At 32.7% G+C, this 13326-nt stretch overlaps 1 protein-coding gene across 31 annotated transcripts; it reads right to left on the bottom strand.

Annotated features, from left to right (window-relative positions):
• Positions 1-3328: 3328 nt before the first annotated feature.
• LOC136061784 (uncharacterized) lies at positions 3329-10247 on the bottom strand. 31 transcript variants are annotated; one of them, XR_010623638.1, is made up of 13 exons: positions 9712-10247; positions 9378-9476; positions 9067-9201; positions 8803-8880; positions 8618-8693; positions 8304-8452; positions 7368-7505; positions 6013-6054; positions 5840-5900; positions 5029-5594; positions 4224-4285; positions 4079-4132; positions 3329-3873 (listed from the first exon to the last, which is right to left on the bottom strand). XR_010623638.1 is itself a non-coding variant. In XM_065760078.1 (12 exons), exons 7-11 carry the CDS (start codon positions 7438-7440, stop codon positions 4097-4099), a joined length of 297 nt encoding a protein of 98 aa, XP_065616150.1. In that variant the 5' UTR covers positions 7441-7505; positions 8304-8452; positions 8618-8693; positions 8803-8880; positions 9067-9201; positions 9378-9476; positions 9712-10247; the 3' UTR covers positions 3329-3873; positions 4079-4096. The 31 variants fall into 31 exon arrangements, 14 of the variants coding, with proteins under 14 accessions (XP_065616150.1, XP_065616154.1, XP_065616151.1 ...); XR_010623641.1 differs by lacking the exon at positions 5029-5594 and having other exon boundaries at positions 5840-5919; positions 7337-7505; XR_010623643.1 differs by lacking the exon at positions 5029-5594 and having other exon boundaries at positions 5840-5905; positions 7337-7505.
• Between the last annotated feature and the right edge of the window lie 3079 nt (positions 10248-13326).

The raw sequence follows: 13326 nt of genomic DNA, 5'->3' as shown, positions 1-13326 counted from the left end.
GAGGATATCAACCCACGTGATAGTTACAGACTATATTGAAATCAAAAAACGCTATGGACCCTATGGTTATTCAAAATTTCAAAAGGAGAAGATATCAACCCACGTGATAGTTACAGACTATATTGAAATCAAAAAACGCTATGGACCCAATGGTTATTCAAAATTTCAAAAGGAGAAGATATCAACCCACGTGATAGTTGCACACATTAGTAAAATTCATGAATATATGGAACCATCTTCTCGATAGAAATTAAAAAAATAATAATAATAAGTGAAGCGAATAGGCAAACAAGTCGGCTCGGATTTAAGGCAGTCAATAATAATAATAATAATAATAATAATAATAATAATAATAAACATGTATGTTATTTATGAGTCTCGTTATATTATTTATTTTTGTTATTATTTATGAGTTTTATTATATTATTTTAATTAATTTTTATTTTTGTTTATGGTATTTTTAGCAAAATTTTTTTAATTTCAATAAAATAAATGGATCTCAAAAAAACAGATCTATGATTGTGTAAATTTACCAATTTGTTATAGCTTTAATCGTATGAATTTATATTAATACTATTTATTTTGTATTTTATTTTTATTATTTGTTTCCGTATTTCAAGAATGAATGAAGATATTAGATGATGATTATTGTGTGTGAAAAAAGATATACAATAAAAAAAATTGATACTTTAATGAAATGTTGTGTAAAATAAATAATTTGACATGTGATGTTTTGAAATGTGAGTATGTAAAATAGAAAAGATAGTTTTTATGTTAAAATAGATAAAAAATTTTGCATGAGCTAATACAAATGCTCTTAGAGATGGGGGTTAATCAAGTTAGGATTGAGTTGGAGTTGACTCATATTTTTCCACATGAAATTTTTGCACAGAAAATATGTATTTGTCACTTGGTAAGAGCACTTATATCCCAGTGTATAATAACATAAATGGTAAATTTTGCATATTCAATTCCAAAAATCAACCATGTTAGTTCATGTAAATTTTAATTGTTGTTACAATAATAGTATAAATATACATAATTACTATAATACTATTTACATGCAAGTATATTTTAATACTTCTTTACTCATACACAAAAAAAAATAAAAAAAAACTAACAATGATATAATATTTTAATAAAATATAGTGTAAAATAAATAATCTTTTATATATATATATGTGTGTGTTTTTGAAGAGTGGTTATATAAAATAGGAAAATATTCTTATATTTACATAAGTTGATACAAATGCTTAAATTTTTTTTTTTTTTTCAAAAACACATGTTCTAAGTCATATAGCAAATTATATGGTACGAAATTCATTAGTTTGAATTCAGTCATGTCAAGAAAAAGTGAGTGTGAAACAACATTTCTTCCAAAAGCACAATTGTAGTTGAAACCTTTTTTTTTTTTTTTTTTTTTAATTTCTTTTATGGGAAGTTAAAACTTTTTAACCAATTGCTACACAATTGCTCCTTCCGCCGTAGGTTTTTTTTTTTTTTTTTTTTTTTTTTTTTTTTTTTTTTTTTTTTTTTTTAAGGAATATTAGATATTTGGATGGGTTTGTGGAGCAGTGAAAGTGACGAGAGATACACCTGGCTGCTAGCCTCAATAATTATGCCTAGAGGAAAAGTTGTTTTTTATAGGAAAACTTAAGGCTGCTTTTTCACTTTTTCTTTTGCTGGGGTCGTGTTACTGTGTTAATAATTTACAAAGATGGAGTGGAAATCGAGTGTATGTGATTAGTGTGAACGCAGTTTGCTAGGACACTCGTTAGTAAAATTCAAAAATCTTAATTCCAGTGGGCCCCGTTGCTACAGACCTACAGCCGCAAACTGCGTTCACACTAATCACATACACTCGGTTTCCACTCCACTTTTGTAAATTATTAACACAGTAACACTACCCAATAACAGATTTGTTAATATATACCCGGCATATATTAACTGGACCCAAGATTTTTTTAGAAATAATAATAATATAAGATGGGTACATGTCATGTCACATCTATATATTTCATAGACTAGTTTTATTTTGGACTTAATCGTCCCTTGCTTTATATAATTTATCATCACTCTAGAACCGTGACTAACGGCCCAGTCTCTGTAACTAAAAAAGGCCCAGCCCATTCGTCAGCAATGGGGGCCCACTCGGGTTGGTGTTTTCTCTCTCTATGTCGTTTTTTGTGGGCTTGGAAAGAGTGGTGATTGATTTGCTGTGAACTTCATTGCTGTTTAAGTAAACAAGTGTTATTCTCTCTTTTTGTCCCTTTTTATTTGCAACTTTAGCGTGTTAGGAATTTTTCTAAATAAATATAAGAATCTTTTTGAAATACTATATCATTTGTGTTATGAGTGATCTTCAACCAAAATAATAATAATAATAATAATAATGATGATTTATGAGTCATCCATCGGTTTTATATTTAATTTTTTGTAGAGAAAACCGTGGGTTTTAATTAGCTTAATGATTTAAAGTCTATTATCATTGATAATTCGTTACCATTGAAGGAACTTCATAAATTTAAATCTATCATATCTAACCAAAAACAATTGCGAGTGATAAAATTTGATTAAAAGGAATTAAATTTTATACTGCAGTCCATTTACGTTCATTAGATTTATATATAAAAAGATGGGTTACACTAGAGTCAAGAAGGTATTCAGAATCAAGACACCCCACCCACCGGGAAAAATTTACTATTGGCGTTGACGATTTGCTGAAAATGGATTGTGTAGTGTGCAAGACAATGAGACAGTCCTTCCCACCTTGTGGCAATGTCATCCATCAAGGGGAGCATAGGCAGTTGGCCCAATAAGTACACAGAAGATGCCAAAATACCTAGAAATATTTTTTAACGGTGCTTGAAAACGAGGTTGGGACCTGCAGCTAATAAGACTTGGATAAGGTTGTTGTTCTTGCAAGGCAGCTTTGGTAGTTGATACCATTGAAACACACATACACATAGGGTTAGTGAAGTGCCAACATCTACCATTCTATAGGATTCAACCAGATTCTGTGAGAATTACAAAGCTCATTCCTCGAAGACATCCTAGATACATAGTGATTCTCAAGAAAATGGGTTCCAGTGCAGCCTAACTGGTACAAGATTAATTTTGACAAAACTGTGTTCATTAGAAGGATTAGTTACCCCAAATTTTGCTTTCTATTGTGTCAGATGTCCAATAATTTTATAGGAAAAAAAGCTATTAAGCAATTTTTGAAACATAATTTAGATAGATGGATAGCAAGAAACATCATTGGCAAGATGTTTCCCTAGATGGAAAAGGTAAGAGCTCATAGAATTTGAAAAGCAAATACCAAAAATAGAATAAAAATGATTGATTTGCTTAAATTTCTTAGGCTTGTAGACATGTAGAATTTCTTTCCTATGTTTCCATCCCCAGAAGAAAAAAAAAATTCAAAACATTAATTGGCAATGGCATACAAGCACAAAGAGCACCCTAGTTATTATCGCAAAAGGAACCCAATAAGCTGATCCACCAAAACCTCACACAAAGTTGACCACCAAATGGGCCAAATCATGAAATTTGAAGAAGAAATGATATATTTGATAATTAAGCTGACAACAATTTTCAACATGTTGAGAATTGTGAATTCAGCATTCTGGATGAAATGACTTGATCCACTCAATTGTCCTCATTTCTCTACCAAAACATTTGAAGATGACTAATACTTCTTCAACAGGACAAAACTGACCAGTCGACATCATTATGTGATCTTAGATATCTTCTTTATTATAGCTAGATTCAGGACTCAGGTAAATTTCCCTTTGTCAGCTTAGTGTTGTATAGCCTCCACTCGATAACCATTCTATGGGGAACTACTTGTCCATATAATGGCAGACATCCCTAACGAACAATAAGAAAGGAGATTGAGAAATATGTTATTGTCTTCAATTACCTACAGTCTACAGATAAGATTATGCATTAAACCAATTTTTCACTCCATAGTGTAAGGAGACATGATAATTAAAAAAATCTAAACTAAAAAACCCAGATGCTAAAAAATATAAAGGAATTGCCAAATTTACCACAAAGAAACATGTAGGCTCACCTCTCGCAGAAAAAGAAGTTATGAGATGGGTTGTATGCTTAGTGGAACCATCATCTGCAAAGGAAACAGTAGCTAAAATATCACATTAAATATTGGCCAATTTTCATATACTTTTATCATTTTGCTCAAAAATATTATAGCCTACCTCTATTTGCCACTCTATTAATCCAAAACAATTGCTCTCCTTAAGACATTGAGGAAAATAGTCTGCAAAATGAGAATAGAGGCTCTTACTATCTTAACTACAAAACATAATGCAGTAGTCATCAACAATGAAGAAAAAGAAATAAAACAACAAGAGCTTCATGAGATAATATATGACTATACTGACCAAAACAAAAACAGTTAAACAAAACCATTCTAATAGGTGAACAGCTCCAGTAAAAATATTGCAAAGGAAGAAGCTCTTGCCGTCAAAGTAATGGAAAGTTCGAGAGGATAAGGTCAGGAGATGAGACAAGCAAGAAGGGAAAAGGAGTGAATTATTCAACACAATTAAATCTCAATGGTAGTAGTACAATAAATAGAGAGGAAAATAAGAGGGAATTGAATTGTGGTGATTTCCCTCTTCTCATTAGATATATATATTTTTTTTAATGGAAATACACATTTGACATTTCAGAGTTGCACTTGTGAATTTTTCCAGCCTTCTTCAAGGATGTACGAAATAAAACTACTTAAATCCGACAATAAATAAAGAAGTAAATTTTGCTCTAAAGACAAGGTATCAGTGATTTAGAAATACCATAAACTTAGCAAGTAGGACATTACCAGAAGAATTGCTAACGTTTATATCAAGCCTTAAAATATGTAAAATTTGTGAATATCATGCTCTAGGGCCAAATAAATACGTAAAAAAGAATATTTTGAATATAAGAATAAATAACTAAACACAAAGTTGACCTTAAGTGAAGCAGTTAAAACCATGCATGGGACAACGGACAACCTACCTTTCAGAAATTTTGAAGGAATACACTCAGACTTCAAGTGGTAAGGATCTAAAATCTAGGAAAGGCATAACATCCTAACTAAATGCAGAGTAAAATTCATATGACCCTAGAACATAAGCATTCTCATCAATATAACCAGAGGTGGGCAGGGGAGGGAAGTTGAGCACTTCCGGAATTCTTTTCCTACAGTTGATTTTAACTTCAATTGCTGCGAGGAATATGTAAGTTCTCATGGCTTTTGAAAATTTGCTTTTACAGGGCATATGGAAGGACAAAGCTTTGGTCACCAACTCTTCATTGATTGATAATTTCACCAAGCGGCTATATCAGATATGAAGGAAATTCGAACGTTCTCCAATAGGAACAAAATTTGATAGGAGAATTCAGGTAGAAAAACAAGGTATTTCATTTGAATGAAAGTCAACCAAGGACATAATCTCTCTCCCCCTAATTCTAGTCCCTTCCAGAAAATGCTCATTTTCCCTAATCTCCAAAATACACAAAGATATGGATCATCTTCACATTTCACACTTACTTCAAAGACGACACAGTGGCCTCCATCCAAACTGCAAAAGAGAACGAATATTATTGGGAAACTAATACTAGAACATGAAACACACCTAGCATCAGCACAAAAGGGAATCCATTGCATGTGTATAAAAGTTTCGGGTTCATGTAAGTGTTTGTGAGTCTCATGTATGAAATTGCCATGGCTTAGAATATTGTGGTATCCTAAGCAGCCTTAAGAAGAATTGAAAGACCACTTCAAAGATGACTAAAACCATGCTAATGTAGAGATAACAGAACTTACCGAAGAGATTCTTTGTTGTGGAAGTCTCAAACTCCATCAATGGAGCAAGCACAAGTTTTCCCTGCACTTGAAATTATCAACTGAAAACAATTATAAAAATTTGTAGAGACTTTTGCAGATTATGTCACATACTCATGCTTTTAATGTAAGATTAAATGGGTTTAGTCACCTACTTGTACACAACAATGAGCTCCAGACTGCACCAAAAGAGAAAACTACAAAATTTGGAATTCACCAGTTCAAAAATATTATAGTTACAAAAATAATTTTGCAACCAAATTTTTGAAAAGACAAAACTGTTTGTTACAAAAATTATCATAAATATGAAACTAAATTAAGGAAGTGAGAGGCATATTACTCAATCTATAGAAAGATGATGCCTGATTTTTGTAGAACCATCTTTGAAAATCCTCTCATTTAAGTTTAAACTCTAAGACAAGTACGCACCTCTTATTTTGTAGACATCTCCTCAATTTGCTGATGAGTGATTCCTCGTCAAATGTGTTGGTCTCCTCAGCTACAGTCCCTTCCAATGTGTCATAGCATCGCCTTATCATGTCTTTCAATAGCTCTTTCATGTTGTATGATTGAGATACTGTGATCCAAATACAGTGATCGAAGTGTCGCTTCACTCTATCGTTGTCAAAAGCTTTCTTAGGGATGCAGATGCAATGGCAGAGAAAGAAGACAGAAGTGTAGCTGAGTGCATTGAAGATGTCATAGAGGAGTACAAATTCCACATCGCACAACATGGTCAATGGCATGGGTTCAAAAGTTTCTTCCAAAAAGTTGCTCACTTGGTCAGAAGTCTCAAACATCGGCATGACATTACCTCGGAGATTCAAAATATCAAAACATCACTCTCCCAAATCAAGACCAGAGGAAAAATGTATGAATCCAAAGAGCAAGGATCAAGCAGCAATGCAACGGATGTTACATGGTATGACCCTCGACTGGCGGCCCATTTCATTGAGGAAGCTGAAGTTGTGGGTATCGGTAGTTCTAGAGATGAATTAATAACTTGGCTGGTGAAGGGCACATCTCAACTCATTGCAATTGCAGTCATAGGCATGGGTGGTATCGGCAAGACCACTCTTGCCAAGAAAGCTTTTGACAACGATAGAGTGAAATGACACTTCAATCACTGTATTTGGATCACAGTATCTCAATCATACAACTTGAAAGAGCATTGAAAGACATGATAAGGTGATGCTATGACACATTGGAAGGAACTGTAGCTGAGGAGACCAACACATTTGACGAGGTATCACTCATCAGCAAATTGAGGAGATGTCTACAAAATAAGAGGTGCGTACTTGTCTTAGAGTTTAAACTTAAAGATGTCTACAAACTGTTTGTCCCTCTAATTTTGCAACTTTTAACTCTAAAGCATATTGGTGTTTTTAATGCACATTAAGCTTTAGAAAATGAAATTGACAAAAAGCATTACTCTGTGAAATCTTCTAATGGACTACATACAAGGTGATAATTAGTGACCTTTTTTTAGTAAAATATTAAGATAGTTTACATGGATAATAGCTCCAAGCCATTTCCCCGTGCATTGTAGTTCGGATTCGCCCTCTTGAACAATTGTAACTCATGGTCAAGGAGTGCCAAATTTCACCTGGTCTATGTATTGCTTGATACAGCAACCAAATGCAAAAGCCTGTCAAATAAGTATGAGATACAGTTCAGTAGAAAAGAAGCAAATAAAAGGACATGGAGATATTAGAGAAAAGAACATGTGCAATGTTGCCCAATATTCAAACAGAGTTTGCACAACAAAAAGTAAAGAACCAAAGGGGCTTTAGGAGGTAGACAAATAGAGAAAAAACCAACCACAAAAAATGAAAAGTTCCTAAACTTGGATGCTGCTTTGAGCATTAATAACCCACCATAAATAATACATAAAGGAGTAAGAAAAACAGGGTATTCTAAAATCTATAAGATTATTTACCACTGGATTTGTGCATGTCCAGACACACTATACTAAATAAACCAACTAGACTCTATCTCATTTTATACTTTTGACTTAAATGAATTCTCCAGAAACATTTGGAAAAAGAAGAAAATATTTAGCCTTATTGTCTCAACCCATAAACTACATAATTCATTAGTTGTTTACCAATTACCCAATGACATTGTGGAAATCAATTTCTAGTATGTATAAGAACATGTTTTAAGCTTATATATAAAGAAAATAATTGACCAAACAGAATCCATTTAATAAGATAACTCCTGCATTGTTAGTTGGCATGGTAGACACTCCCCTCAAGTAGTAAAAGTTTCTCTATTTCTGCAATTGTCAGCAAAGCAACCAAGTACATCACCATTGAGTCAATTGTAGGTACAAAGATATAAACTCTATCCGTTCTGTGCAACAGCAGGCCTTTGAACATGCAGAAAGGAAACAAAACAGAAAGAGATTTGCCTAAATTTTAAAAGACAGAGAGAAGATGATTACCATTGAGTACACTACTTGTTAAACGATTTCAGGGCCAGAAAGTTTTGAACAGGGCAGGTTCTTGAATTTTGTCTCCACAGCCAAAATTCAGAAGCAAGGGCCGTGGCTTTAGCAGAGAGAGAGAGAGAGAGAGAGTGCCAAATTACCAACTGATGGAAAACCAAATGCTCTTAAACTTGGGTTTTGTTTTGAGTTATATAAAAATGGACATAGTAAGAAAAATAACAGCATCCTCTAATCTTAGTTGGTAGTCAAGCAAAAAGAAAAATCTTAATTGGTAATTTTCAATTGAGTAACAGATAAAACTCAATCACCTTTGAATTTGTGCATGAATGAACAAATTAGACTCATTCAGTCATTCTCTAGTTCTTCTCTGACTTCAAAGTCAGTCTTCACATCAACAATTCGACATGTAAGGAAGCAAATAAAGTATTAGTAAGAAAATATACGTTGGAAACTTTTATACCAAAAAAAAAAAAAAATTTAACCACCAAAATACCAGTTTAGTAAGCTAATTCACCAAGTTAGCTGCCTGGTCAAGTGCGCCCTTCAAAGTTCTAAGAAATTTGCTATGATTCTGCAATTATGAACAAGCAACAATATATGTCATTTCATTAACACAAGTTTAGATGAAAAGATATAAATCGTTAGAATAAAAGAACAAATGATAGAACAGTTATCCTTTTTTATTCTCCTAATAACTTGAAGAAATCATGCGTCTTATTAAAGTTTTGACGGAAAAAAAAGGGAAACAAATGATTACCACTGAGTTCTTGACCTTTGCAACAACACAGATAAATATTATCTCCAGATTTGTGAATGTCTACATCGGTAGACCTCAATCTTCGTTCTGCTTTTGACTAAAACAAAGTCTCCAAAATAAAAAATGAAAAAAATTCTGAGAAAAGAAAAAATTCATTCAACAATTATCCCATCAAAAACAGTAATTAAACCATTAGTTATTTTCTATATATCATTAGTTCAAATGAGAATTTTAAAATTAATCTTAATAGATATATAAACCCCCAAAAAAGAAAAAAGAAAAAAATAAAAGAGAGTGAAACAACGAAATACCTGCAAAACAGGCTAATTCCAGCAATGGTGGTTGCTAGATTAATTCCTCCTCTGGAAGTAAACAAACCGACTCTGATTCTAACTCAAATTCTGCAATAACTAAGAAGCAACCATACACACATCATATTATCAACATGCTTTTAGGTACAAAGATATAAATCAATAAAATTATAAGAAAGAAAAAAAAAGGATGGATTACAGTATCCTAATTTTAAATTGGTTCAATTCAGCATAAGAAAGAAGTTGAAAGTTCTAGAAGATGTCCAAAATATAAAAACCCTAAAAAACCAGTAGTTGATTTTGAATTTGGGATTATAAAAAGATAGATGGATACCTGAATAAATTGTTTTTTCTTGCTGGATTATTTGGGAAATGAGCAATGATGGATGGGCCAATCTTCATTGTTTGCCTCTTTGCCTTAAGAAATATCTAACACTTTTAAAGAAGTGAGATCGGGAATTAGGGGAATGGAAGTCAAGTTAGGGCATTCGATAATCTGTAAATGAGAAAAAGAAGGAGGAAATGATGGAAGCAAGAGATGATTATCATCTGAATTCCTCCACCATCCCACAGACTCTTCATCCCACCATAATTCCAACTCTTGAAGATGTTGTGAGTTTCCCCTTCGTATTTGTGGCTTTACATACCGCCATATCATCTCTTCCATGTCCCAAATATTTGATCTCAAGTCTTCCTCTCAAATTGCTCAGCTGCTTCAATTCACTTTTAGCCCACCGCCAGACCTAGCCTCTTGCCTCACGAAAAGCAGAGGAAGTATCTCAAGAGAAATAAGATGCCCAAGTCCAAGGGGCATATGCGTCAATTTGACACAATTACTAACGTTTAAATGCCTAAGATTGACCAACTTCTTAAGGCCCCTCGGTAATTCTTTAATGGCTTGTTTGGAAGTTTAGAGAGGGAGGAGAGTAGAGGGAAGTAGAGTGAAGGGGAGTAGTGGGGAGGAGAGTAGAGGAGAATGATTCACCTCTACCTTATTTGGATGTTTTTAAAATTAGTAAGGGGGAAGGGAGTAATTAGCCCTTCCCCTTGTGTAATTTTGTTAATATAATAAGGGTAAATTATGTAATTTACTTGGTTAATAGTTTATGTACTCTACTCCCCCTCCAAATCTCTCCAATTTGGGAGAATTAAAATTGGGGGGCTAGAGGGAGTCCAAACCCCTCCAAACTCCTCCAAACCCCTCCCTCTCATTCTTTAAAAAACTTTCAAACAAGGTAATTGCATTACTCTCCCTCCCTCTACTCTACTCTCCCTCCTTTTTTAAACATCCAAACATGCCATAAGTGAACGTCTGAGCGACATCCACCGAGTTTTAACGTCAGCAAATTTGACAACTTAGTAATGGAATTAGGGAGAAATTCTCAATATTTCTATTTTTAGAAAGATCAAGATATCTTAGATATTTCAATTTCCCAATTGAACGTCACATTACACTTAGATTTATCTCACTCAAATCTAATGTTTGTAAATAATTGAGTTTTGAAATAAGAGCATCACAAGTATAAGTTACCCAAATTGCCCCTTACACTAGGAGAAATTATAAGGTCTACATGGTAGATAAGTGATGTAGTCTACTATTCCACTAAAAAATTGCCACTTGTTTAAAATTGTTAGTTAAAAAAATTTTTTAAACAGAAATTAATAACTGACTCAGTAATTTTAAACAAGTAGAAGTTTTTTAGTGGAATAATGGACAAGTGACGTGGTCCACCAGAGGACTCTATAATTTCTCAAGCCGATTATTTTTCCCACAAACTTTCATATACATGGTTGAGCTGTTTCTTTTTTTTTTTTTTTTTTTTTTTTTTTAAATTTTTCTGATAATTATAATTATAATAATTATAATAAGCTTTTACTATGATTGACAATGACTTTGCTTTCTCCAAAAAAAAAAAAAAAAAAGACAATGACTTTGAATATGGAACCATCTATTCTAACATTTAATGAAAATATGATTTGATAATATTCAAATGAAGTGCTTAAATATAAAATAGAGTTTAAACTCAATTAAAAAATATATAATGGGTCTTGTTAATGGGTGCTCTTAGGGAAATTGTTAATAAATAATTTTAGGAAAATTTTGACATTACTTTTATGGGAAATGTAAAAAGACGTCAAAACAATTAATTTTTTTTTTCTTTTCCTATAAAAAGTATCTTAAAATAGTTCCTGAACCAATACCCATAGGGTATTTATTAACATTTCCCATATATAATTAAAAAAATGATTTGTAAACTTGTGAAGTATCAAAGTCTTATGTGACAACTATTAAAAAGTTAACAAAATGGTAAAGGTTTTCAATTATATATATATGATTAGATAGTTATAAAAATAATTTGAAAAAAAGCACATAATAAAGTCTCACTTTCAAACTTGTAATAGACTCTCATTTAGAACAAAGGTGTTAGTAATTTTAAAGTATTTATTTTGCATTATGAAAGCATGTTGTGTATATGGAACACTTGTGTAAGACATCACAAACACAACATATAAAACCCAATTTTATTATTAAACAAAATTTTTTTTACATGATTACAATAGTTTTAAATAAATAAGCAAACTGTTTGAAACTAGAGATCTAGGGTTTTAACCGTCTATACCAAAAACCAAGACGCTATAAAATAAATAAATAAATAAGCAAACTACTTTTATTTTTTATTTAAAAAAAAAACTAGTAATAGGATTTTAATCAAAATTGTAATTTTAAAATTATTAAACTTTGATAATTGATATAGAGTTTCACCTAGGACATATGTTAGTAATTTTCTTATATTTAAAAAGTGTGCTATATAGAAAAGCACGTCATAGAAAGCATAACACTTTTTTGAATCATATGACAATAGCTTATATAAGACCTAACTTTTGGTTTATGGTACTCTACTCTATCTATGCTAAATTATTGGTTTTATTTAGAAAATCTAACTTTTTAAGAGAATACTATCTAAGGTAGGTTACACACCACATTCTGGAGGGCTATTCAAGACACCCTGCCCACTAAGGAAAATTTATTATTATTGTTGATGATGTGCTAAAAATGGGTTGTGTAGCTGTGTGCAAGACAATGAAACAGTCCTTCCCACCTTGTGGCAATGTCCTCCATGAAGGGGAGCATAGGTGATTGGTGTCCAATAAGTATACAGAAGATATGCCAAAATACCCAGAAATATTTTAGAATGGTGTTTGAAAATGAGGTTGGGAATTGCAACAAAGAAGAGTTGAAGTTTGTCATTCTTGCATGGCCAGCTTTGGTACCATTGAAACACACGTCCACATATATGCGGCTAGTGAAGTGCAAACATCGATCATTATACAAGATGCAACCAGATTCTATGAGGATTACAAAGCTCATATATACCTCGAAGACAACCTACATACATATAGTGATTCTCAATAGCAAAGAAAATGGGTTCCAATGCAGTCTGACTGGTACAAAGATTAATTTTGACAAAATTGTGTACTTTGGAAAGACTTATTAGCCCAAATTTTGATTTCTATTGTTATGTCTCATGTCCTATAATTTAAAAATGCATTAATTATTAATGTCAAGCTGTCAAATGGTAGGGGGGTTTCTCTGTCGCTAGCGAAAGTTAGGGTTTCTCTCTAACTTCTCCTAGGCTGTAGAATTTTCTGTTCCTTCTTCTTGAAGGCTTGTTTGTCCCCTAGGTAAACACTGTTTATCGTAGGGCTTGTGGGTTAGTTTTTTTTGGGGTTTGGGAAACACTTCGATGGAGGATATTACAACGGGATGGAGTCGTCTCTCACTTTCAGGAACGGAAGGAGATGGTTTCCGGATTGGTGATGAGATGGGCTCTAATGAGTTCATTTTGGTAGCCAAATTCTACACAACAAGAGTACTTAACATCGAAGCTATTGCTCAAAACTTCACTCAGTTATGGAGATCGAGGAATGGCTTTAAGATTAAGGATGT

The sequence above is a fragment of the Quercus suber genome, unplaced genomic scaffold, assembly GCF_002906115.3.
Source record: "Quercus suber isolate HL8 unplaced genomic scaffold, Cork oak 2.0 scaffold_352, whole genome shotgun sequence".
In the NCBI taxonomy this organism is placed as follows: domain Eukaryota; kingdom Viridiplantae; phylum Streptophyta; class Magnoliopsida; order Fagales; family Fagaceae; genus Quercus; species Quercus suber.
Note: the sequence above shows the minus strand (reverse complement) of the source record. Positions and strands in the feature narration are given on the sequence as shown.